The following is a 25834-nucleotide window of genomic DNA, read 5'->3' as shown; positions in this document are numbered from 1 at the left end:
TATAAATATTAGCACTTTTGTTAGAGACAATGTATCCGCCTCTCCCAGCCCCTCCAGGAGATTCAAAGACACTCCTCTCACTTTTAAAGATTTTTTTATACTTCTAACTGGTCTGTCAGTTGACAGTTTGCTGTATCAGGAATTATAGTTGATTATAAAAAAGTAACTAGCTACGCTCCATATCTGTCCATTAAACTCTTTGTTAGTGTATTGTATGGCAACTGTTAAAGAATAATTCCAGGTGTGTAGCTGTGTTTTTCTGATACATTAAAAATCTAAGTCATAAGACCATAACAGCCCTGTTGAAACACACCGGTTCTTCTTGCCCAGCAGCATGGTTCACATAATGGCTAACTGTTGTGTGGGAGGGCCCGCCAACATATCCATGAATCTGCCTAATACTCAAAGTCTTCTATGCTTGTAATCATTTTTGTGTCCTCTGGCAGTGAATTCCACTATTTAATTACTCATTGAGTAAAGTGGCACTTCCTTTTGTCTGTCTTCAATCTATTGATCAGGAACTTAATTGGATGTCCTCATCTTCTGATACTATGGGGGGGAGTTCTCTTTATCCATTTACTTTATTCTTGCACAAGTTCATAAACCTCTGATATGTTACCCTTAGCTGTATTGTTTCTACACGGAAAAGTCAAGACTCTTCAGCCTTTCATCATTGGAAAGGTACTCCAACCACTTAGTCATCTTGGTTTTCTTCTTCTATACTATTTTCCAGCTGTGCAGTATTTTAATTTGAGATAATGGCAACCAGAAATGCTCACAGTATTCCAAATAAGGCCCTGCTATATTTCTAAACAGAAACCTTGCAAAAGTGGCAATTTTATTTTCCGTTCTTTTCCTAACTATCCCCACTATGGAGTTTACATTTTCACCACTGTTGCATATTCACTGTTTTCATCAAACTGTTCATTACAACACCAGATCTCTGTCCTTCTCAATCTTAGCCAATCCAGATCACATCTGGAAAAATCCAATGCATGATTATAGGATGGGAGAGACTTGTCTTAGCAGTAGTATGTGCGAAAAGGATCTAGGGGTCTTAGTGGATCATATGCTGAACATGTCAACAATGTAATGCAGTGGCTAAAAAGGCAAATGCGATTTTGGGCTGTATCAGCAGAAGTATAGTGTCGAGATCATGTGATGTGATGGTATCACTTTACTTTGCTCTGGTAAGACCTCATCTGGAGTATTGTGTTCAGTTTTGGGTACCACATTTTAAGAAGGATATAGACAAGCTGTAACGGGTCCAGAGGAGGGCGACAAAGATGGTGAGGAGTCTGGAGACCAAGTCCTATGAAGGAAGGTTGAAGGAGCTGGGGATGTTTAGAAGAAGACATTTTCACCACTGATGTTTAGCCTGGAGAGGAGGCAGCTGAGAGGTGATATGATCACCATCTTCAAGTACCTGAAGGGCTGTCATATAGAGGATGGTGTGGAATTGTTTTCTGTGGCCCCAGAAGGTAGGACCATTGGGTTGAAATTAAATCAAAAGAGTTTCTGACTCAACATTAGGAAAGAACTTCCTGACCGTTAGAGCGATTCCTCAGTGGAACAGGCTTCCTCAGGAGATGGGCTCTTCTTCCTTGGAGGTTTTTAAACAGAGGCTAGATGGCCATCTGACAGCGATAAAGATCCTGTGAATTTAGGGGGAGGCATTTGTGAGTTTCTTGCATTGTGCAGGGGGTTGGACTAGATGACCCTGGAGGTCCCTTCCAACTCTATGATTCTATATATTTAACATTAGGATTTTTTTGTTACAGTTTGCACAGTCTTAAACTTACATACATTGAACTTCATTTGCCATGAATTTGTCCGGACACCCAATTTAGAGGAATACTCCTGGAGCTCTTCACAGTCTGTGTTGGTTTTCTCCATCCTTAATACTTTGGTATCATCCATAAACTTAGCCAGTTTACTACCCTCCCAGTCTTGTGGCATCTTAACTTTAATGTTTGTTTTTATTTGTAAAGAAGTTTCCTCACTCTATGGATGTAAAATGATAGCTTTTGTTGATTAATGTTGTAAATAAGGGAGGGAGGAAGAATCCTTATTTGCTGTCTAGTGCTGTGCTTTAGCTGCACAGTTTTGAAATCCTTCTTATACTGCAGTAGTGACAATATAGCCTTCTGCTTCTTTTTTCAAGAAAGTGTTTATTTTGGGTGCAGTCAGTCAATACTAACAAACTAACAAACTGAGAGCCAGTTTGATGTAGTGGTTAAGTTTGTGGACTCTTATCTGGGAGAACCGGGTTTGATTCCCCACTCCACTTGCACCTGCTGGAATGGCCTTGGGTCACCATAGCTCTTGTAGGAGTTGTCCTTGAAAGGGCAGCTGCTGTGAGAGCCCTCTCAGCCCCACCCACCTCACAGTCTGTTGTGGGGGGAGAAGATATAGGAGATTGTAAACCGCTCTGAGTCTCTGATTCAGGAGAACGGCGGGATATAAATCTGCAATTCTTCTTCTCTGGAAAGTATCTTTATGGAATTCTACAGCATTTTCACTGTATCTGTAGGCATTAGACTCTGTGCCTTTTGTACCAGTATGAATATCATTTAAATCGATGTAAAATGAGATTGCTGAATGAAAAGTCATATTACTGTCTTTGGAAAGAAATTGTACAGACTATCACTCTCTCCATAGGAGGAGAAACACTTGATGAATGTGGTTTAAAATTTCTTTTGGCTATCCGTCTTCACACCTTTTTGACAACTTCTCTGCCACCTGCTCACAGAGCCCAACTGCTTCATCAAGGTATCACTTTCCCCGTTGCTACTTGTATATACACCAAAAATTGTAGGGACAGCTGTTTATAGGCGACAAGTAAGATGAAAAAATGTTAAAGAAATGTGTGAATTTGGGCCACTTTTATGTTTTTAGGAAGCTGGATTGCCTTCTTAGGTAAATCTTGAAGCTTGTTTGGGCTTTAATTACTTTGACTTCGGATTTATGATTCATGTATCTATGAAATTCAGCTACTTTTGTATTTTGGTTATTTAAGGCTAGTAATTCATCAAATAGGAGCCCCATGGTGCAGAGTGGTAAAGCTGCAGTACTGCAGTCTGAACTCTCTGCTCATGACCTGAGTTCGATTCCAACGGAAGCTGAGTTCAAGTAGCTGGCTCAAGGTTCACTCAGCCTTCCATCTTTCCAAGGTTGGTAAATGAGTACCCAGCTTGCTGGAAGGAAAGTGTAGATAACTGGGGAAGGCATTAGCAAACCACCTTGTAAAAACTCTGCTGTAAAAATGTTGTGATGTGATGTCACCCCAGTCAGAAATGACTGGTGCTTGCACAGGGGACTACCTTTACCTTTAATTCATCAAATATCAACATAATACAGCTTACAACTTCTAAATTTACAATGTCAGTTTGAGATAATTACATGCACAGATTATAATGATATTTAGATATAGTAACAAGCTCTGTTTGTCATTTTGAAAAAAAGCCCTGGAAGTTTGCAAGCCTCTCCCTCCCTCTCTTATCTGTTTTGGCATGAGATTCAGGAATTGAAGAGTTTCTGGTCACAAATAACGCCTTGAATTGTACGATGCAGACATTCTACTTGTCTAAGAGGACAGAGAGACAATTTCACCACTTACTGTAATCCCCAGACCCACTTTGGGTATTTGTTTGCAAGAAAGCCTTGAGTCTAAGGCAAGGGTCTCAAACATGCAGCGAGGGGGCTGAATCAGGCCCCCAAAGGACTCCTATAGGGCCCCCGAGCGACTCGCTGTCATCTGCTTCCTTCTTCCTCTCTCTTGCTTCCTTCTGCATAACAGCTTGCTTTGCAAAGCTTGTTCAATCACACAGAAGCTATGGAGTAAAATGTCCATTGGGGAGGAAGGGGGGGGGGGAGGCAGAGCTTGCTTTGTCAGGCTCTCTTTATCACACAGCAGAGATTTTGAGTTAAACCTCTTTTCCTTCTATTGTCTGAGGCTCCTTCCCCTCCTGGTTCCCTGGGGAAGGAAAGAGCCAGAGTTTCCTTTACCCCGTTCCCTGGATCCCATGGGAGAAATACAAAAACAACAGCTTTAAGACCAACAAGTGCTAATTTTTAAGTTTTATTTTAAGGTTTTCAGTATATGGTTATAAACATACACTTTTTGGATAATACAGGTTTATCGTCTAGTCATTTTGCCTGGGCATTTCATTCAGTAGCGGAAGAAGAACTGTTAAGCATGCTGCCAGCAATGCAGAAGGGTGATCCCACATGGTCAGAACTCAGAGCAATGGGAGTAGGATGGTGGCTTCGAAATACTCATAGTTTGCGCCAGTGCATCGAGAAGGTAAATGAAGTTTATAGTAAACAGTGTTACATCAGGTGATCATTCTGCTTTTATAGTTTTTACTAATACAACACTTTGGTATGGCTAATTTAAATCAAAAGTACTTTAATTTCGGTCTTTGACTTTGATTCTGTTTAATGAGAGTGGAAGCAGATTTTTGAGGGTCCTTCCTTTCAGTACAGCCTGATGTATCCCATGGGAACAATGCGGGGGGGGGGCAAAGTGGCATTTTTCAGTGAAAAGAGGGCATAAATAAAATCCCTTGTCCTCAATTTCCATTGATAGAAATATCTTTTTAAAGTATGTGTTCCGTCCACTACTATTAAATGAGTAGCTTTATTTCAAGTAGAGATTTTTGTGTCTTTGAAAATATTGAAAAAACCAGGCTGATTTGGAAATACTTCAACTTTTTTTAGCAAGAGAATTATAGGCACATTTTTTGAGATGACCATATCATTGTTACCTATAGGTAGGTTTTCCTCTATTGCTTGTGCAACCCCACTTTTTAGGATTTAAAGGACCAAGGCCAGATACACATCTTCTGCTTATGTTGTTGTGAGCTACTGCATGAATTAGTTTGCTCTGGGGCCATTTTACCTGAGCTAGAACAAAAATGTATGAGCCAGAGGCTAAAAAACTGAGCTAGCTCACACTAACTCAGCTTAGAGGGAACACTGGTAAGGACACAGAGTGTCCATTTTTGTTCACTATTGGTTAGTCTCCAGGAGACAGGCAAATAATTTAAAAGTACATAAGCATCCTCAAAAATCAATGAACATTCTAGTACAAAATTAACATAAGTAGTACTTTCTTCCCAGAAAATGACTGGACACACTTCAAGCATATGTTAAAGAACCTATTCTGTGAGTTACAGTGCCAGCAATTAGACATTTTATTCAGTCCTTTAGTAAAAAGTCACTGTGATGTCCAGTGTATCCTAAACATTTTTGCTGAATGAATCTCAAGATCCATGGAGAGAGCAGGTATAAACTCTGTAGCTTAGGCAAAATAGGGTGATCTAGCTTCTTATTCCATTCATTTCTGAGACTCTTGAGTGTCATATTTATCAATCAGCATCAAATATTTGTGAACAAATATTGTAGGTTTTGTTTTCTGCCTTGATTCAATTGGAGTCTCCAGAAGCAAATGGAATTCTGAGATAATTAATGTCACAGGACCATATTTAGATATCAACGTTGCAACTTTAAGTATTTAACAGAAGGTGACCAATCATATCTAGACCTCAGCTGAGAAAATAACAAAACCGCATCATCATACCTGATCAATTGCGCCAATATAAACTCTCTATAAGTGTAGGCCTTCCGTAAGAATCCCTCCCCCCTAATTTCTATATCTGGATTAGCCCATAATATTAATTTAGCATGTGAAAATTGATCAATTGATATTGTCATGGCCAGGGCTTTTTTTATTGGAAAAAAGTGCCAGAACTCTCAAGAGGGGAACAAAGGAGAAACACATGTGAGTGCTCCTCATGAATTTTCAATTTATTTATTTTTGAGAATTTTGTTTCCACACAGAGGTTCCAGAACTCCATTCCACTGTGTCCTCCTACCCCCAAAAGCCCTGGCCATTATGCAGCATTGTTCTTTAGTTGCAAAAATTGCAAGAGGAATAGGTTCTATTCTAGCATAAGTAGACCCTAACACATTCCACTTAGAGACCCCAGACCAGAGGCCTCCAAAAGATCCCAAGATGAATAGCCAAGCTACAAAGTAACAAGTATGCCTGATATAAACTAAGAACTGGGAAACGCAATTCTCCTTAGTTGAATGGAAGTTGCATCCACTATAAACATACATACATACACTTTATTGCATTAGCAATAAGAGCCATAGCAAGTAAACTTAAAAGTAAAAGAGCATAATACAATAATCAAACTGGCAAAACAATTAAAAATTGGATAATTCCAAAACGTAAAATACAAGTATAAACATCATTACATCAGTAAAATTTATATATCAATGATGAAATTGTAATTAAATCGGTACAAACTTTAAAAAAAAACAATTTAAAAATTAACCAGAAGCAGGTTAAATGTCACATTTTTCTTTTTCTCCACTTTTCCTATAACAGCAGCAACAAATTTGGCCCCTTGGATACTGATATATTTTTCCCTATCTGACAATAGAAAGACCAGTTTCTCTTGGTCTGTTTTTTAGAAAGGTGAGATATAATGGGACATGAAAACCTATTTCGTTCAGCTTCATGTTTTATGCAATAGAATATAGCATGAGGTAGGTCTTCAATGGACTTTTGATCACAAGAACATACTCTTTTCCCATATGGCAACCCTTTGTAACAACCTTCTATGGCCATGAGTGGTAGAATGTCAAAACTAGCCCTAGTAAAGGCCTTTCTATATTTAGGATTGTTTAAATTGGCAAACAATGGAGAGGATGTCAAGGGAGATAGAGATAATTGTTTATAGATCACGGTGGTTCTCAATTTGTCAAGTAAACCCATATCAGTCTGTGCACTCTGGTCAAGCAATCTTTGTTTAATAAGAGATTTGGCATCATCAAATCCTAGAGATGTAATAGGTGTTGTAATAGAAGGCAGTGATCAAGAGTAGAATGGCCCTGCCTAAATCCAATTTGTTGTGGTGCAATTAAATTGTTCTCAGTTACTCACGTTTCCAGCTTGGATAGAAGATGTCTGGCATAGAGTTTCCCTATCACGTTATTGGTTGATAGTTTTTGGTTGATAGTTAGCTGGATTAGTACGTTCACCTTTTTTATAAATTGGGACAATGATGGAAGAAGTCCATTCTTTAGGAAGTCTACCAGACCTATCAATGTTAGTGAATAAAGTGCCCACCAATCTTGAAAGGTCTTAAGCATATCTGGTGGGATAAAATTTTCACCTGAGGTCTTATTACTCTTCATTGCAGAAATGAGAGATTTTATTTCACTCACAGTCACAGGAGACCACTCAGTTGAGCTAGTTAATAAAGTTATGCCTGGGCAGTTAAATGTACTACTTACTCGGGTTTTGTCATTAAATAGTTCTAAAAAGTGACCTTCCCATTGCTCTTTGGGTATTCAAGAGTCTGATTCAAATGTCATCCTCCCTTCTAAAGTGGCATGCCAAAACTTCGACATGTCTCTCTGGTCTAAGGCCAATGCAAGTTCTTTCGAAGCTTCTCTTTAATTAATTGCTTATATTTATTTCGAAGATCAAAAAAAGATTTAGGTAAGATCTTTACTCCTTTTATATGCCCTAATGGTACTTCTGAGCTGCTTTCTCATGTTTATACATTCTCTATCAAACCAACTATTATTGGTATGGTGCTTCCTACCAGATAATTTACCACTTTTGACCAAAAAGGTTTTAAATGATTCCGTTAATTCTCCATAAAAGATCAAGGCAGTCTCAGGGTCCTTTGCTGACAAAAGTTTATCTTTGATTTCAAGGAATGATTCACTATACAGGGCCTCTTCAACTTTATTTTGAAGTGTATCTGTCCATCTTAATCGAATATTAGTTGTAATTTCAGTTTGAAGGGCATTGCCTCACATACATTTAATGGGTCCGATACCAAAATATAAAATATAAGAGGCTAATGATCGCTCTCAGGGAGCGACCCTACTTCAAAATGTAGTATTTTACTACAGAAAGATGGAGAAATTACTAAGTAATCAATTACACTAGTGCCCTTACGGCTAAAATAAGTAAATTCACCATATTTATCACCATCAGGGTTCCCAATTAGTATCATGAGGCCTAACTTATCAATCAGTTGGTTGAAATTCCATGTTTATTTAGTATATGATCTTTCGTATTCCTCTCACCATTAAAAGAACCACCATCAGAATGGGCATTAAAATCACCTAGTAGAATTAATTGTGCCTTAGGATATTTATCTTCAAATTCACAAATATAATCTTCCAAATCTAACCAACAGTTCTCATAGACAAAAGATGAAGAGTAAGGGGGAATGTATACATTCACTATCAAAATAACTTGCTCCTTAAATATCAAAAGACATGCCATTGCTAAAGAAGTCAGAGAAGGAAGAGGTGTAACATCACACTTTAATGAGGTAGAAATTAAGCATACCAACCCACCACTAGGACATCCTTTAGCAACAGAGGAAGTGGCATTAAGTGAGTGGGTAAGAAATCCATTTAACATTAATTTTGTTGTTAACCAGGACTATTGAACAAAGATTATATCATAACCTCTCATAAATCGAAGAAAGGAAGGATCTTGAAATTTATTAGCCCAACCTGACACATTCCATGAGATGCAGTTTAAGTAACGTTTGCTCTGGGCCTCTAGTTGTCAATTTACCATCTCTATTTTATCATTAAAATCCATTTGGATTGATCCATTTTTATGCATGTGGGCTATTACTAATTTAGAGGATTCTACAGGCCCAATAGGAAGAGGGCCCATTGTACCAATCTCATGTTCGTCCGAGTAGCAATTAAAATGTTCTCCCATGGGTAAATCAGACTTTATTTGAGGCCAAAGAGGGACATAATCTGAACTTAAAAATAACAAGTCACTAGTAGGAGAAGTAGCTTTTGGACTAGCAGATTCTACTGTTGGACATGACTGGCATGGCACCTTTGTTTTAGCCAAAACAACTGTTGGGGAGAGTGGAACAGGATCCTGGGATTGATCATCTATCTCCAATAATCTAGTCCTCAACTGCTCAAGCCTGTCAGTAATAGACTTTTTCTTCATTGATGGAAGCTCCCTATAAGAATTTATTAGGCTCGACTCCATATCATTGAAAGATGGCAGCTCACCTATTCTAGGCTCCAATTGGTCAGGAGTTTTAATTCAGTTAATTAGATCACGCTCCATACAGCTATCTAAAGTCTCAAGATTTATCCTTTGATATTAGCTCTCGTTTATACACCAATGACTCAGGCCTAACAAGGGGGGTACATAGAGTATTGTGAAAAACTCCGGAAGGAAAGATACCACAAGAATTCAAGGTTTTTCTTTTTCATAATCAGTGTTGGAGTAGTTGGACCATCAAATGATAGCAATAATCTTCTTGTTCTTTGTGAGCTATATAAAGTTTAAAGAGATTTCAAGACAATAAAAGATCCTTTAACCCCAATTGAGCTTTTAAAAACTGAACCATAGCAAATTTAGAATTCAGAAAACTAGTCCTATTATTCAGCAAAACATTAAGACAAATCTTGTGGGATAATAACAGCAGTTGACTAACATTTGGTACCACTAAAGGTTGTAACTGCCATTCATCTGAGGTACAATGCAGTGATGCTATAGAATCCATTGAAGCAGGCTTATCACTACTAGATTTATCAACTACCTCAATGAGTTAGTCCAGTTTGGTGAGAATAGTATGTAGGTGTCCAAAAATAGTGGACACAGTCCTTGCAGTCAAGCAAGAAAGATCAGTAAGCATATCAGCCCTGTATATTAGCAGAAACACCAGTTGAAGCAGTGCCACTTAACGATTCCTTTACAGGTACGTCAGAAGAGGTATCAATACAAGGGGTTTGCCAATCAGGTAATTCATCAAGGACTAAAAACCTGTTAGTAGTAGGAATGGTAAATGTAGGAGCATCAGGCATTGTTAAAAAGTCATCAGTTCTGCTGTGCTTGGAATTCCTGGTGTACCCAGACTCTGACCGTTCTCTCTGGCGTTTATTTGCACTCATGATACATCATAGAGAACTACCTCTGACGTTTTATGCTAGAGTTCTTTGATAATCTTCAGTGTTCTTAGATGTTCTTCGAAACATACATCCACAGTGCACAGTACAATAGTTCACCCAGCAGATGGCAGCAAAATCACCTGTGACACCGTTAACACGGTGTTCTTTATCACAGCTCCTTGGCTGGGAGAAAATCAGATGGGTGTGGCAGATTATAAAATGTATCTTACAAATAGTCATATATAGCTGGACACACTGGCAATTCCTGTTCCGGATTTCAAAGTTCACGCAGAAAAAGCCCAAAGGAAACAAAGGTGAGTTAAAATTAACAGCCCCTTTTGGCTCTTTATTAATCAGTCCTTTGTTCTGTGGAGCACAACTCCTTTCTCCAAATGAGGTAATTCTGTCACCTTTTCTATTCGTTATCCGGCAGTCAAGATGAGTTTTAAAACAATTCTCCACATCAGCAGCAAAGCAGTAAAACAATCTTATCTCTTTTGCTTCTGGGGGAGTCATAAATTTAAGTCTTCAAACTCCCGAGGCAAAAAAAAAGCCATTTAATTAATCACTTTGAGTCCAAGGCTAGATAAAAGAGTAAGACAGCCAACCCCAGAACTAAGAGCCTGTTATCAGAAGGAAAAAAGTATATAAACCAATTAGAACTTGTGATATCTGGAGAGCTACGTTCAGCTTGCTGCTGCCACTGCCATCTTTTTTCCACCCCCTCTTTAAACAAACCCAAGATGGTGAGGAACCCAACATAAATTTCTGAAACAATTTCTTTTATTACCGTATCTGCAAGTGTATATAGAAAAGAATTGTAAGTAAAATATAAATAATTCTAGGTGCAATATCCATTTTTTTCTTAACATTTCAAAATTTTATTAAGAAATTTCAAAAAAAAATACAGAAATAAGAAAAAGTCACCAAGCAAAAAGATACAAAAGCAGGTAATACAAAATATGTCAAGCTGTGGTAATGAATTAGACCAATAGAAATTGTAATCAAGAAATCATAATATTATTCATACTTAAAAATTCTTTAAAAAGGCAAGAGGAGACCCTGGGCAAGACAGTAATAACATGTTTACCATGAAAAAAGGGAAAGACAGAGTAAAAAGAGGAGAGAAGTAGGAAAGTATAAAAAGTGGGGGGGTAAAGACAGTGTAAAATAGCATAATATCATCCACTCCTGTGTCATGGAAGAAAGACAAGTAATGAGAGTAAGAACAGGAAGATTTAGAAATGCAGCAGAGACATTTGTGAGGGGTTCTAGGGAGGAATTTCTTGGGAAGTGACATACTCAACAAAAGGAAACCACTTAGCAGAGAAATTGAAGGAGTTAGAATGTTGGAGATTAGAGGTAATTTTTCCCATGATAAAATGCTCCCACACTTTGGAGAGCCAGGTGGTTATAGTGGAAACAATAGAGGCTTTTCAGAAAGAGTCCAAAAAGTTCAAAAATATAAGAGCAGGGTTGAGAGGTATGTGGTAGAAAGTAATGAGGTGAAACATTGAAGAATATCAGTTCAAAATTTTAGTACTACTGGACATTCCCACCAGCAATGAGCAAAAGTGCCTTGTCGGCCACACTTTTTCCAACATAAAGGAGAGGTTGATTTTGAGAATGAAGCAAGTCGAACGGGCATGAGGTTCTATCGATTGATAATTTTGAAAGTCTGTAGTCTAGTGTTGATCACCAATGAGGAGTAAAGAGAGGATAAGTAAATATCATTCCATTGTTCTAGAGAGAGAGAGAGAGAAAGTTTGCAATCTTGGTGCCACACCAGCTGGTGGCCCAAGGGTTTCAGGCTGTCTAGGCGGAGTAATATATCGTATATCACTGATATGAGGCCTTTGTTGTTAGAAGACGACAAGTGAAGTGGATGTTCAAAGTCAGGCCTTTTCAGCTCTGGCCCCTGCCTGGTGGAATCAGCTCCCTGAGAAGATTCGGGCCCTGTCTGAACTATTGGCATTTCGTAGGGCCTGCAAGATGGAGCTGTTCCGCTGGGCTTATGGCTGAGGTAGTGGGCATCCTATTATTCCATCAGTTGGCCTCCCTCGTGGGGACCTTGTGGTAACATTGTGCCCTACTGCAGTGCTTTCTTACTACTAGTACCATCATTTAATATGGGCCTATAACTATTTACCTTGTATGATGTGCCCTTCTCGCCAGTGGTGTACTTTATTTACTGTTTTACTTGTTTAATTTTAATGTAGTGTTTTAACTGTGATCTGTAGATTTAGGGCGGAATATAAGCCTATTAAATAAATAAAAATAAATAAATAGGAGGAGAATGAAAAATGTTATGAAGATTCAGTTTGGCAAAAGCATGATTCAGCTGTAAATAAAAGAACCAAGGGATGCGGTGGCCAGTTTTTTGTTCCAAGATGTTCCTTGGCAAGGAAACCCTTTGTGGAAGAGATATCTTTGATGCAGTAAATATTTGCAGATTTCCATGATTGGAGAATTGAGGTAGAATGCCCTGGAGGAAATCATACTTGGCTAGAAATGGAGGAGTGATGAGAGAGTTCAGGTACCAATTGTTTGCATAGGGAGTCCCAGGTCTTAAAAATCACATTAAGCATAGGATTCTGTATAATACCAGTAGATCAAAGACTCGGGGTAGTCCAGATAGCATCTGGTAGTAGAAGTTATCTGAATGGTTTAGACCATTCTGCTGAGTCACCAAAATGTGCCAGTTTAACCGCAGAATCCAAAAGCACAGTCTTATTATAGAGCATTAGGTCTGGGAAATTAAGTCCCCCAGCATAACTTTGATGGCAAATAACATGGAATCCCTCAGCTTCTTATTGTTCCATAAAAAGGAATTAAACAATGTTTGCCATTTACATATGAGTGACAAAGGGATAACAGTTGGGATAGTGCGGAAGAGTTATAAATATTTTGGAAGTGCAAAAGATTTCAGTAGATATAATCTATCAGCAAATGAAACAGCCAAGTTATCCCATCTTTAAATTTCGCCTTAAAGTTGAGAGGTAGTAGTTGACACAGAGGTCATTTGGTAATTGAATTCTCTGGTATGGAATGGAAGATTTAGGCCATTGAAAAGAATAACACTGTTTAAGAGAGTTCACAGATTCAGCTGGTAAGTTGAGAGTGACACGTGTAGAGTAGTGACCTGGGACTCTAACCCAGAACCTGGGACTCTAACCCAGAAGGAACTGTCCCCCTGACAGTAAAATACTCACACGGTTGGGTCCAGCAAGGATCGTTTATTGAAAACGTGATTTGCAAAGCACGGAGAGTCAGGAGCAGAGAAAATCCACCCACCGACTCTGCCTTTGTGACACAGCACAGCTGCTAATATACCTTTCGCCTGAAACCTAAAATCCTGTGAGACCACCCATTTGGGCAGGCCTCCTCACAATCTTTTCTAACAGTACCGCACATGCCCCAAGCCATGAGTACATTTCCCCCCTCCCAATTTCCCTCTTTATCTTATTTTCCTGCATACCAACCCTTCACCCCCTTTCCAGCGCCTGGTACAAGGCCCCTAGCACAGACATCCTCCTGCTCTAACACATTCCTTTCTTCAGACTAGAGAGAAACAAGAGGCCTCTCTCTCAAGAGGAAGAACACTTGATTTTGATTGGTTGATATGTAGACCAAATACTGAGCCTAAAGGACAATAGCAGGACTTGGAGTTGAGGAAAAGAAGATTCAGGTTTGGCGATGTAGAGCAGCATATCATCGGTGAACATGCTCAATTTTACAGAGTGAGATCCACAGGTGACACTATTTATGTCATCATTATTGTAGATTAGAGCTGCCAGAGGTTCAGTTACCAGTGCAAACAGAGCGGGGACAGGACAACCCTGTCTTGTTCCTTATATAAAAAAAATCGTGTTCAATGTTTGGCCATTGATGTTGATCTGTGCTGAAGGTCTTAAGTAGATTGCCCTGATAGCTTGAAGGAAGTTAGTCCCAAAGGTCATACAGTCCAGGAGAGCAAGCAAGTACAACAATTCCAAAAAGTACAACAATTTCAAAAGCCTTCTCGATGTCAAAAGAAAGTAATACCACTGCCAATTTAGCTTGTGCACAAGATGAGATAATATGCAGAGTTTTGGGGATAGTGTTGGTAATCTCCCTGCCAGGCATAAAACCAGCCTGATCCAGATGAATGCAACTTGATATTAGAGAACTGAGTCGTTTGGCAAGAGTTGCAGTGAAGATTTTGTAATCTTAATTCAACAGCAAGGTGGGATGAAACGAAGCTGAATTTCTAAGATCTTTGTCAGGTTTAGATAACACGATAACTTCATTCCATGTAGAGGGTAAGGAACCTGTTCATAGCACCTCATTGCAAGAATCAGTTAAGGGTTGAACAAGGAGATGAGCATATTTATTATAAAATTCCGACGAGTAACTATCTGTACCTGTGGACTTACTGGTCTTGAGATTTTTAATGATGTCTAAAATTTCAGAAGATTCAAAAGGTCAGTCCAAGAACAAGCGATGTTTGTCTGGTAAATGCCTGATCTGAGGATGTCAAGAAAGAAAATCTGAAATTGAAAGCAATGAGGGTTTCCTAGAAGAATATAAGTTTTTGTAGTAGTGCAAGAATATTTTGACAATATCTGAGGTTTTGTATAAATGACCATCCATGGCATGAGAAGCAGAGGTGCAAATTTGTCTTTGACCTGCCAGGAAAGCAACTTAAATGATAGAGAAGAATTGAGCCAGTGCTTTTGCTTGATATAAAGCAGATTTCTCTGGATTTTGGAGCTTTCCAGTGACTCCAAATTTTACTCTGCATCATCAGGTTTTTTGTAGATTTTTTTGTCACCACGCTCTTTATGGAGAAACTCCAATTTTCAAATTCTGGATAACACCTCGCGTTTAAGAGCTTCTCTGAGTTTCTTCAAGGAAGATGATAAAGAGATCTCCTCTGATCACAGCTCTGAGCCTCCCACTGTGATGAAGCAGAAGTTTCAGAAACAGCATTTTCTTTCAGGAAATGCCAAGTATGAGTCTCAATTTGTTGGGAACATTCTTCATTTAGCAATATGGATTTATTCAGAGACCAATGTTTGGGTGACGGTTGAGAGTAGTCAGTGTCCATTGAGCAGCAAATCCAGGCATGATCCAACCAAACTATAGGGCCAATATCATACTTTGTAACTTTATTCAAAACGGAATCTGAAAAGAGGATGTAATCGATGGTGTAAACATCAAACTGTGAGGAATAATATGTATAGTTTTGTTCAGTTCCATGTTGTGAGTGCCAAACATCTGACAGATGAAACCTCCTGAAGAGATCAGACAAATTTGTTGAGTAATTGTATTAATGGGAATGTTTATGAGAGTGCTATGAGTGATCAAGAGCAGTCATTAATGAGGTTGAAGTCACTTCCTAAAAGGAGTTTGCCATCCTGAAAATCATGTAGAGCACCAAAGGTCTCTTCCAAGAATACCAGTTGATTGTTCAGCGCATAAACCGAGGCAATGGTAACCTGCATGTCATCTGAGAGACTTTTAACAAAAATAAAACTACCACAAGGGTCTTGTTGTGTGGCCTGGAGTTGAAACCTCACTCTTTTGAAAAGCAGGATAGAGACACCACAAGAATTGGAGCTCCCTGGAGCAATATTTGGTGATGTGGGCAACACATCAAAGCACCATGTTAAGGCTCTAGCGTAATCAGACTGTAGAATTAACCCGCATTGTAGGAAGAAGAAGAGTGATGTTGCTTCTGGTTAGTATTGGGGGCATATAGAGATGCTTTAATGTGGAGAGATTTAAGTAGTGCAAAGCCTGGAGGTAAGTTGTCCACAAGGTAGAGTTTATCTTTAAAGAAGATCTGAAGCCGTGTTAGATTCTTCCACTTATAACAAATCTGAGCCTGATGCAGAGTGTCTATGATGGGTTTAAGGTTCCAACAGCAGCTAAGGACTTCAGGGGACCGATCTTGATAAACAGAAATCTGATCTCTTGTAATTTAAGTGATCATTGGCATGGGCAGCATCAAGGACTGCTTTCCTTATCTGCACCTCAGGGATGACAGGAATAATATTGCGTGGTCCTTGGCGTGCCGGATTATTAAATTGCTCCAAACGATATGCATTGGTAATGAACGGAAATGGGTCATTATCAAGATCTAGTTCACATTTCAGCCAGTCAAAGATAAAGTGGATAATATCAGTGTTCAAAGTAAACTGGTCATTAAAGCCACGAAATTTCATTATAGGAATGATCACTCGACACGTGTCTTGGGAGAGGAAAAAGTTCTGCTCTCTCTCTGAGCAAGGTTTATTTTATATGCGCCAAAAATACATCAGCTTACAACATCGTAACGGACAGGGCAGAACAGGAAACATCTGCTCCATACAAGGAGGTGGCTTTTACATAGTCTATCAAGATTAACACCTAGCCAGCAATATGTAAAAATACATTTGTCAAAAAAGGGAAACAAGAACATGGAAGGGGAACAAGAGTGTTTTGTGATCCCAGACATAACGGATGACTGGACGATCTTCTTCGTGGTCTCTGTGCAGTCCCACACATGGGTTTTCCGTCAGGACGAACCCTACCTCGGAGATTTTAAAAGCTAGCCTAGGCGTTATTTTTGGCGCGCGTTCCCTTCCACTCTGGGGAGCAGGCATCCACTGCGCATGCCTGGAGCGGGGGGAAGGCGCTCCACCCACCCAATTTCTTTCCGACCGCCACCCAGGATAGTCCTACCTTGCTGCGTTCCTTCATTTTCCTCAGCTTACTAGCCTTCGCTTCTTCAACTCCGTTTTTTTCCTTCTTCGTCTCCTCATTCTTCTACCTGGTATCGTATATAATATATATATATATATATTTTCCCCGCTTCTATCGCCTCACTCCCTTCCTTCTCTTACCCCCCTCCCCCCCTCTCCTCCCGGGCGTATGGAAGGAAGAGACGCAAAAATAACCTTTAAAAGGTGCACGCGTTGCAGAGCTAAAATCCCTACCTCAGACGGCCATTCGCTCTGCCTGTTCTGTTCAGGGGAAGGCCATAAAACCGACGCCTGCGCCCACTGTCTTCAATTTGGAAAACAGGCGAGAAAAAACAGGGCCGCGAGACTTAAAAGTCACCTGTTAGAGTCTGCGCTTCGCTCAGATATGTCGCATTCCTCCAGTCTTCCAAAATCGCCACCCTCCTTAACTCCTCAAGGGGACGGCGCGAAACCGGCAGCTTCAGTGGCCTCGGCTCCCAGTAAGCCTAAGTCTGGAAAACATACCAAGAAGTCTCACGATTCCAAGAGGAAACATTCGGATTCATCCTCATGCAAGTCCCACAAGGACCCGAAGGACCCGAAAAAGGCTTCGGATTCGACCCACTCCAAACCGAGAGCGCACGAATCAGAGACTTCTACTGCTACTGCCTCTCCACTCCAGACAGAGAGGATGGAGGAAATTATACCAATCCACTCTTGCTCACCTTCCATTCACAAGACCATGCCGGAAGATTTTCTCACTGACGAACCCGTGGAACTTTCGACTCAGATGCAAGAACATCAGATCGACCCACGCTCCTTCCGCGACATGTTGGCTCCCAAAAAATTGACGAGTACTACTTCCTCTCCGCACCGCCTGGCCCCTCGCCAAAGAGAGCAATGCACCCTTCGGTACCGTGAAAGATCCTCCAGCATAGAGAGAGAAAGATATCTACGCGCTCGGTACCGTGAAAGGTCTCCAAGCCGAGGAAGGGACTGCTACCACTATTATAGTCAATCCCGATCTCCGTCCAGATCACCACGAGGTCACTACTACATGACTTTGAGATCCCCATCAATAGACTACCGTCGTCATCAATACTACAGCCACCATTATCCTCAGTACCGTACCGAACGATATCAAGAGCACCGTGAGGATACCTCCGCCTACCAGGGGGCTGAAACAAAACGCCCTACAAAGCCTGCCTCGCCGGCTCCATCAACATCGACTTCTAAGCCCCAACAGAAGTCGACTTCCACAATGCCCACCCTCCAGCAGACTGCCCCTGACCTCACTGAGGAAGAATCGGAGGCAGAAACATCGGAGTCCACGCACTCCATATCCTCCCCGGCATCTCCGGTATCGGACATCGTGAAACCTGCAGATCTGTCTCCCTCCGAGGGAGCTAAGACATACTTAGATTTGATCTCCAACATGGCCTCTACCCTCAACATTAAACTCACCACCGATGCGCCCAAGATAACGGACGTAGCCCACGATCTTGTCTACTCGGACTTACCTGCTGGGTCCTTTCTGCCAATGCTTCCAGTCCACCTTGAAGCCCTGAAAGAAGCCTGGGACAAGCCAGCCTCCATTCCCCCGACATCGAAACGCATGGAGTCATTATATAAGATCAGTGCACCGGAATCCAAGTTTTTATTCAACCACCCAGCTCCGAACTCAATGATTGTTCATTCCTCTTCAAAGTCGAAGCAGACACGCCACCCTGTACCCCCTGAGAAAGAGGGGAGAAAACTGGACACGTTGGGAAGAAAGATGTACTCTATTTCCACAGCAACAGCCAAGATCAGCAACTATCTGGCATACTTTGCTGCCTATTCCTACAATATTTCCTCCCAACTTAGCTCATTAATAACAGCCCTGCCAGAAACCTCTCAAAAGCAGGCTTCTAAGCTGTTACAAGAGTTGAATAGAATCAGCAAGCAACAGATAAACACAGTTAGACACTCTTTGGGATGCACATCCAAAGCTATGGCTGCCTCAATAGCCTTGCGAAGACATGCCTGGCTGCGCTCCTCCTCGCTTCAGCCAGACATAAAATACAAGATCGAAGATCTCCCCTTCGACGGCCAGGGCCTGTTCAACGCCACTACCGACGCCATACTTACCACGGTAGATGACAGTCGCAAAAGGGCTAAAAGGCTTGGTGTCACCCAACAGCAACAACAGGGTTACAAACCGAGACCTTGGAAGCCAATGGCATATAAACGACCTCGCTCCCCCAAGCAAATGGATTATTGAAAGTGCAAAGCTCCTCCCAACAAAACAACCTTTCAACCAACAGCAACGGTCTCAACCGCCTAAGAAGACTGCATCGACAACCAAACAGTCTCTTTGATTTTCCAAACCTATCACCACACCATTACCACCCTACTGCCCCCAGACTTCTACCATTTTACAACGCATGGAAATCAATAACAACAGACAATTGGGTCTTGAACATCATCCTCAGAGGTTACTCAATAGAGTTCGATTCGCCACCCAAGAAACACCACTTCATCTCAACCCCTCTGTCCCTCCCTCTCCAAGAAGAAATTACCGCTTTGCTGGCCAAAGCGGCCATAGAACCAGTCCCAGCTCAATACCATCACACAGGGTTCTATTCCCGATACTTCCTGGTCCCGAAAAGGGATGGAGGGCAGCGCCCGATATTAGACCTACGCGCGCTCAACAAATTCATCCGACACAAAAAATTCCGCATGATTATCCTGCAGTCCATCCTGCCTCTAATCCCCAAGAACGCATGGATGGCCCTCATCGATCCTCAAGATGCATACTTCCACCTTACAATCCACCACTGTCACAGAAGATTCCTGAGATTTGCTGTAGGGAACAATCACTACCAGTTCCGTGCACTTCCATTCGGTCTGTCCACGGCACCCAGGATCTTCACAAAATGCATGGCTGTGGTCGCTGCATCTCTACGTCAGCAGGGAATCGCAATATTCCCATATATAGACGACTGGCTGATTGTGGGAACTTCAAGAACTCAACTAGAAGAGAACATTTCGACAACTTTGAAACTTCTGTCAGATCTAGGCCTCCAAGTGAACGAGCAGAAATCCAACCTGACTCCTACATAAGATATACAATTCATAAGAGCACGTCTCTGTACCATAGATCACAAGGCCTACCTCCCCACAGACAGGATAGCCTTTATCCAGACACTGGCTACAAGTATAATCCTGCAACCAAAACAAACAGCCTTCACGTTTCAACGGATGCTAGGGCTCATGGCAGCCACTACATCGGTTCTACCGCATGCAAGACTTCGCATGAAACCTCTGCAACTATGGTTTGTACGGACATTCCATCCTCAACATCAGTCGCAACAAACCCTCTTCACAGTTCCACAACATATACTGCCACCACTGGACTGGTGGACGGTACAAGACCACTTACTCACAGGGATGCCATTCCTGTGGCAAAATCCATCAGCAATCGTCACTACAGATGCTTCGAGGTGGGCCTGGGGAGCCCATTTCGATGCACTGACAGTCCAAGGGCAGTGGACGACATATGAAAAGTCTCTCCACATCAACTGCCTAGAACTTTTGGCGGTACACAGAGCCCTGAAGTCCTCCTTACCATCCCTCCATGGTCGTCATGTTCAGGTAACATCAGACAATGTGGTGACCGTGTTTTACATAAACAGACAAGAAGGGACTGCATCCATTCGCCTCTGCAAGAAGGCTCTGCACCTCTGGTACTGGAGCATAGCGCACCATATCCACCTTACGGCGGTGCACCTACTGGGCATTCAAAACACCCAAGCAGACGCTCTAAGCAGATGTTTGGTCAACGACCACGAGTGGTCCCTTCACAAATCATACCTCCGACCGGTGTTTCAAAAGTTCGGGACACCTCTCATCGATGTCTTCGCCTCACCGGACAATGCGCAGTGTGCTCTATTTTATATGAGAGGTCCGCCCTCAAACCAATCTGCGGGAGATGCCTTCATCCAACAATGGACAGGTCCACTGCACTTCCTCTTCCCACCTATCCCGTTGATAACGAGGACACTCCAGAAGATTCAATTAGACAACACAAATTGCATCCTGGTTACACCATGGTGGCCACGCCAGCCGTGGTTCACAACACTCCTCTTTCTCTCGAACAGCACATTCCATCAATTCCCTCAGGTGCAGGACATCCTCTCACAGCAGAATGGCAAGGTCCTACATCACGACCCGGACCGCCTCCGGCTAACAGCATGGAGGATCAATTTTCCGGATTCCCTGAGGGAGTAAGACATGTCCTGCTAAACGCAAGAAAGCCATCGACCAGAAAATCCTATACTATGAAGTGGAAAAGATTTACCATGTATGCAGCCAACCACAACTTTCAACCTCTATCTTCTTCAATATCACAGATCTTATCCTATACACTATCACTTTCTGAGAAAGGACTTACCTATTCATCCCTCAAGGTGCATTTAGCAGCTATCTCAGCCTTCCACCCTAACATAGAGGGCCGCACTGTGTTCTCCCATCCTGCTGCAAAATCCTTTTTAAAGGGAATCCTGCACCTCCATCCACCATTACGTCAACTATACCCCACTTGGAGCTTGTCCTTGGTGTTAAGTCAACTAATGAGACCTCCCTTCGAGCCCATGGCATCGATACCATTACATCTCTTATCGTGGAAGACGGCAATGTTAGTAGCACTCACATCTGGCAAGAGAGCCAGTGACATTTGTGCGTTCCGAGCTGATGCTCCCTACACCGTTTTCCACCACGACAGAGTGGTCCTGCGACCAGACCCTACTTTCCTTCCAAAGGTGGTATCTCCATTCCACTTGCAGAGAACGACTACACTACCTTCCTTTTTTCAGGACCCTACAGATAGAGACCAAAAAGCCCTTCATTGCCTGGACGTCCGAAGAGCTCTTGCATATTACATAGACAGAACCATTGCGTTCCGCAAGGACTCGAGACTCTTTGTTGCTTATGGACTCCGCAAGAGAGGGCAAAAGATATCTACTCAAAGACTCTCAAAGTGGCTGGTTGCTACCATTGCGTTGTGCTACAGGCTCACAAAACAACTGGTCCCAGAGCATCTACGAGCTCACTCTACAAGAGCTTTGTCCACATCTTCGGCCTTTGCCAAGGGTGTACCCATGGAAGACGTCTGCGCTGCCGCAGTTTGGTCCTCCACGTCAACTTTCGCCATGCACTGCACTATGGACGTCCGTGCACGGCGAGACGCATCCTTTGGTCAGGCTGTACTTCACTCAATCTTCGACTGAAGCTAAAGCTTCACCTGCGGTAAGTGCCATCTTACCACGTTGTCTGATACCTATCTTGACTGATATGCATTAACCTATGCAACTTTCTTTTTAGCACCAGCACCCACCACCGTGCAGTTCAGCTTATCAGTCACCCATGTGTGGGACTGCACAGAGACCACGAAGAAGATAAACAGGTTGCTTATCTGTAACTGATGATCTTCGAGTGGTCATCTGTGCAGTCACACATGTCCGCCCAGCCGTCCCCGCTGCTGGCTACTCTTCTTAAACAACATCTCCTTACCTACTGTCAGCGGTGGGAAAGAAACTGGGTGGGTGGAGCGCCTTCCCCCCGCTCCAGGCATGCGCAGTGGATGCCTGCTCCCCAGAGCGGAAGGGAACGCGCGCCAAAAATAACGCCTAGGCTAGCTTTTAAAATCTCTGAGGTAGGGTTCGTCCTGACGGAAAACCCATGTGTGTGACTGCACAGATGACCACTCGAAGATCATCAGTTACAGGTAAGCAACCTGTTTTTACGCCAGATGCATCATTCTCCCTCACTTCTGCTTTCATACTTTGTGGGGTGCAGGCAACCAAACAACCTTCCAACTGTATGATCCCCAATTCCACTCTTTTTTCTTTTTTCCTGAAAACCTAGTGCATTAACCAAAGTGATTTTAAATGACCGTTTACAAAAGCAGTTAAGTGACAGTTTGTTTCGACATTCCCAGAAGGGAGTGAAATGACACTACAATGGGGTAAGAATGGACAGAGACAGGGTAAAGATGAACCACAGGAGGAGAGAGACAGTGATGGGATTATTCACTTACACTGGCACATCTCAGGATCGTTTCATCTAGAGAAGATGTGTGTGTGGAGGGGAAAAAGTCACTTAGAGGCATGCCTTAGCTATGCAGCCCAGCCTTCCAGTATGGAGTTTTCCTGGTCTCCATCATGAGGCTTTACTGGGCACACAGGTTAGCTTAAGAGGGTCCCCCCAATGTAAGGCTACCCTCTTTATTTAGCAGTACTCCGGTATCAATTCCCCTCCTTTTTGCTGCCTAATCCTTCGAAGATGTGTGCCACATTTTATGATGTGCTGTCATTCAGACTTCATACAATCAGGGTTGAAACACAGTTGGGACAAAAGTAAAGGTCTTAGGAATGCCAACCACCAAAAAGTAAGCTCTTCATGTATATAAAAAAACTATGTGTCTTAGTACTGACAACTCTTTATCAATAATCACTACTAGCTGTGTTGCAAAAATACAAGTTGCATATCTTAACTTCTAGGCACATAAGCAATAATAATGAACGTATTCAAGTGACATGCTGTTTAATATTCCTCAGCTAATTCGGCCATTATTGTGGCATAATCAATGTCTTCAGCCAATTCAATCTCTCTCTCTTCTGGGGAGGAGAGATCCGGGAGATTACGTCTCACGGCCTGCAAGTGCAAGAGCTTAACAGGATCCTGGTTTCCTAAGGCTGCTGCCTCAGCCTTGGTTATCACAGATCGAATTACTGGAATCAGACAAGGCAACATCATTAAACCCCCTAAAATTAACAGTCCCATTAGCAGAGCCTGTTTCTAATTTGCAAATAAAGCCCATAACCACCCCCCTTCACCCAGCACTCCAGTCCAAGTTTGGACTGGCACATGAGCAGTTTTGTGAATCTCTAATGCTATATCTTGCACAACCTTTCCATTGTCATCGATATTAAGACAACAGTTTGTGAGATTAAATTTTCCACAGACACCACCTTCTGCAGCTAATAAATAATCTAAAGCCAAGCGATTTTGATATATGGCAACACACATCTGAGTCTGCTGTTTAGCCAACAGATCCAAGGCCATGGCTGTCTGATTGGTTATTACTTCCACCACAGCTTGTAGTCTAATAATACAATTAAGCATATATACAGGGGTTCTATATCCCCAAGACCCATCCTATACCCAAGTAGCCGGACCATAATACTCAATAATTTGCTGTGGGGGCCATTCATTACCCCACTGTCTTCCTCCAATATCTATGGAGCGTTTTGATCTAACATAATCATCAAACAATGGAGTTCCCAGGGCAGCTCCAACATTGGAGGGCAAAAGAAAGAAGCTGGGACGTATTCCAATAATACAAGTCCCTTGCCATTTCCTAGGCAGAAGGGTATAAGCCCTTTTCCCACAAATCCAATACAATCCTTCAGGAGCCCTCCACTGTTCAGAGGGGTTTGAGAAATCCTTCAGATATTTATTTATACTGCTAACATTTTCCCATGGTTGAAAATCCTCTATCATATTATTGATCTCCACCCCCTCCCATGCTGGTTCTTTGCTAGTGCTGTTCACTAGCAGCATTTGGTGACATGAGGAGTGCAATTCTGCACTTGCCACTGTTTGCAACTCCCAGATCCTTTTTTCTACTGTTGTTGACTCCGGCCCAGGCAAATTCCACTGAACTAGATCAGTGGGCAGGACCTCAAGGCCAATCCAAGGCCATCTTTCACTCATGAGTGGGCCTCCACACACCCAGCAGACTGAAATGTTGAGGGAGGAGGCTATTTGTTCTGCTAGGGCTATAAAAAGATTGCTGCTAGGCTCTGGAATGACAAATTTTTCATCTTGAGCCTCTTTAAATTCAATCAGTTTAGGCTTAGGAGTGGATGATTTTTTCAAACTTGACTTTGACTCAGCGTGCCAGCATACCCACAATTACCTTGGGCAGCTGACCCTGCCTTGACCAATCATTGTTCCAATTGAACCAGGGTTTTGTATGTTTGCTTGGTAATAGGATACTCCACGTTCCACACAAACTGTTTGAGAACTAGGTTTTATATATCTTCCAGGTACTTTTGTTGTGTGTACATGCAGCAATTTTTCTACCCCTTGCATTTCCCAACGTTTATTACATCTGGCTGTTGGGGCACAATATATTGGCACACTAGTAAAAGCACAAAGCACAACAATAAAAGCTTTAAAAACATGCATGTTTAAATCTTATTAAGGTTGATAGCTAAGTTTCAAACAGTTCGTCACTGTCCCCACTATAATAATAGTCTGCAGAGTTACTGGGGCTATTCTCGTCTTCAGAGGAATCGGAGGTATCTCCATGTAGGGGCACACTTGACACACCACTGACTGCCAAAATTCAGGATTGGAAAGGTTTCCTAGGGGTATTGTTTCAGAGAAAGGCAAGGTGTTCTGGGAGTGTTCCCACGCATGAAACCACCCACCAGTGTTAGACCGGACTTGAAGGTAGTAACAAGTTTTCCACGTCTGATGTTTGTAAGGGTCAGAATGCTGAAAACACACTTTTCCCCAGCCTTCGATTATCCCCTCGAAATCACAATACCACCAAAACTGCCAGTTATAGTTTTCACAAAAATGCCCAGTGGTTAGCAATTGAGGCCCATAAGGATACTACAGTGGATCTTCAAACTGCAGGGCAAACAGGTTAAAACTGTGTGTCACTCCACTCTGGGTTGTCTTCTTGATAATAATTCTGCAGAGGAAAGGCTTGCATGAGCACGTCAGGGAGAAGACAGGGAGCTAAATAAAGAAGCACACACATTATGAAAAGCCAATTGGCAGCAATAACCGCAAAGATGGCAGCACACAGATTCTCGGGAATTTCCTGCTGATGGCTGGTTTTCAGCACCTGCCAAGCCCTGATGGTCATTCATTTCACAGCCCCTCAGGTCATCAGAGGGGCCCGAAAAGCCCGGGGGCTCATCGGAGACAGCTCCAGGCTGACTCTCTTCATCTCAGGAACTGGGTTGAGGGTCACCTGAAGCCACGCCATGAGCAGGTCGGACACACTTCGCCGGCACCCACAAGGGACCTGCAGGGGTGAGAACAGAAGCAAAACCCCACCCCCAGGTAATGAGCGGTGCCGGCCCCAACCAGGTCCG

The 25834-nt window shown here is 42.2% G+C and overlaps 1 protein-coding gene across 3 annotated transcripts in view; it reads left to right on the top strand.

Annotated features, from left to right (window-relative positions):
• The window catches only part of DMXL1 (Dmx like 1), a 209517-nt gene that overhangs the window by 88023 nt on the left and 95660 nt on the right, over window positions 1-25834 (top strand). For all 3 annotated transcript variants that reach the window (XM_060235556.1, XM_060235559.1, XM_060235558.1), the window contains exons 19-20: window positions 2662-2772; window positions 4137-4306. In XM_060235556.1, coding sequence (XP_060091539.1) covers window positions 2662-2772; window positions 4137-4306 — 281 coding nt within the window. The remainder of the gene's footprint in view (window positions 1-2661; window positions 2773-4136; window positions 4307-25834) is intronic.

This window comes from Heteronotia binoei, chromosome 4 (genome assembly GCF_032191835.1).
Source record: "Heteronotia binoei isolate CCM8104 ecotype False Entrance Well chromosome 4, APGP_CSIRO_Hbin_v1, whole genome shotgun sequence".
NCBI lineage: Eukaryota > Metazoa > Chordata > Lepidosauria > Squamata > Gekkonidae > Heteronotia > Heteronotia binoei.
This window is presented reverse-complemented; position numbering and strand designations above follow the sequence as displayed.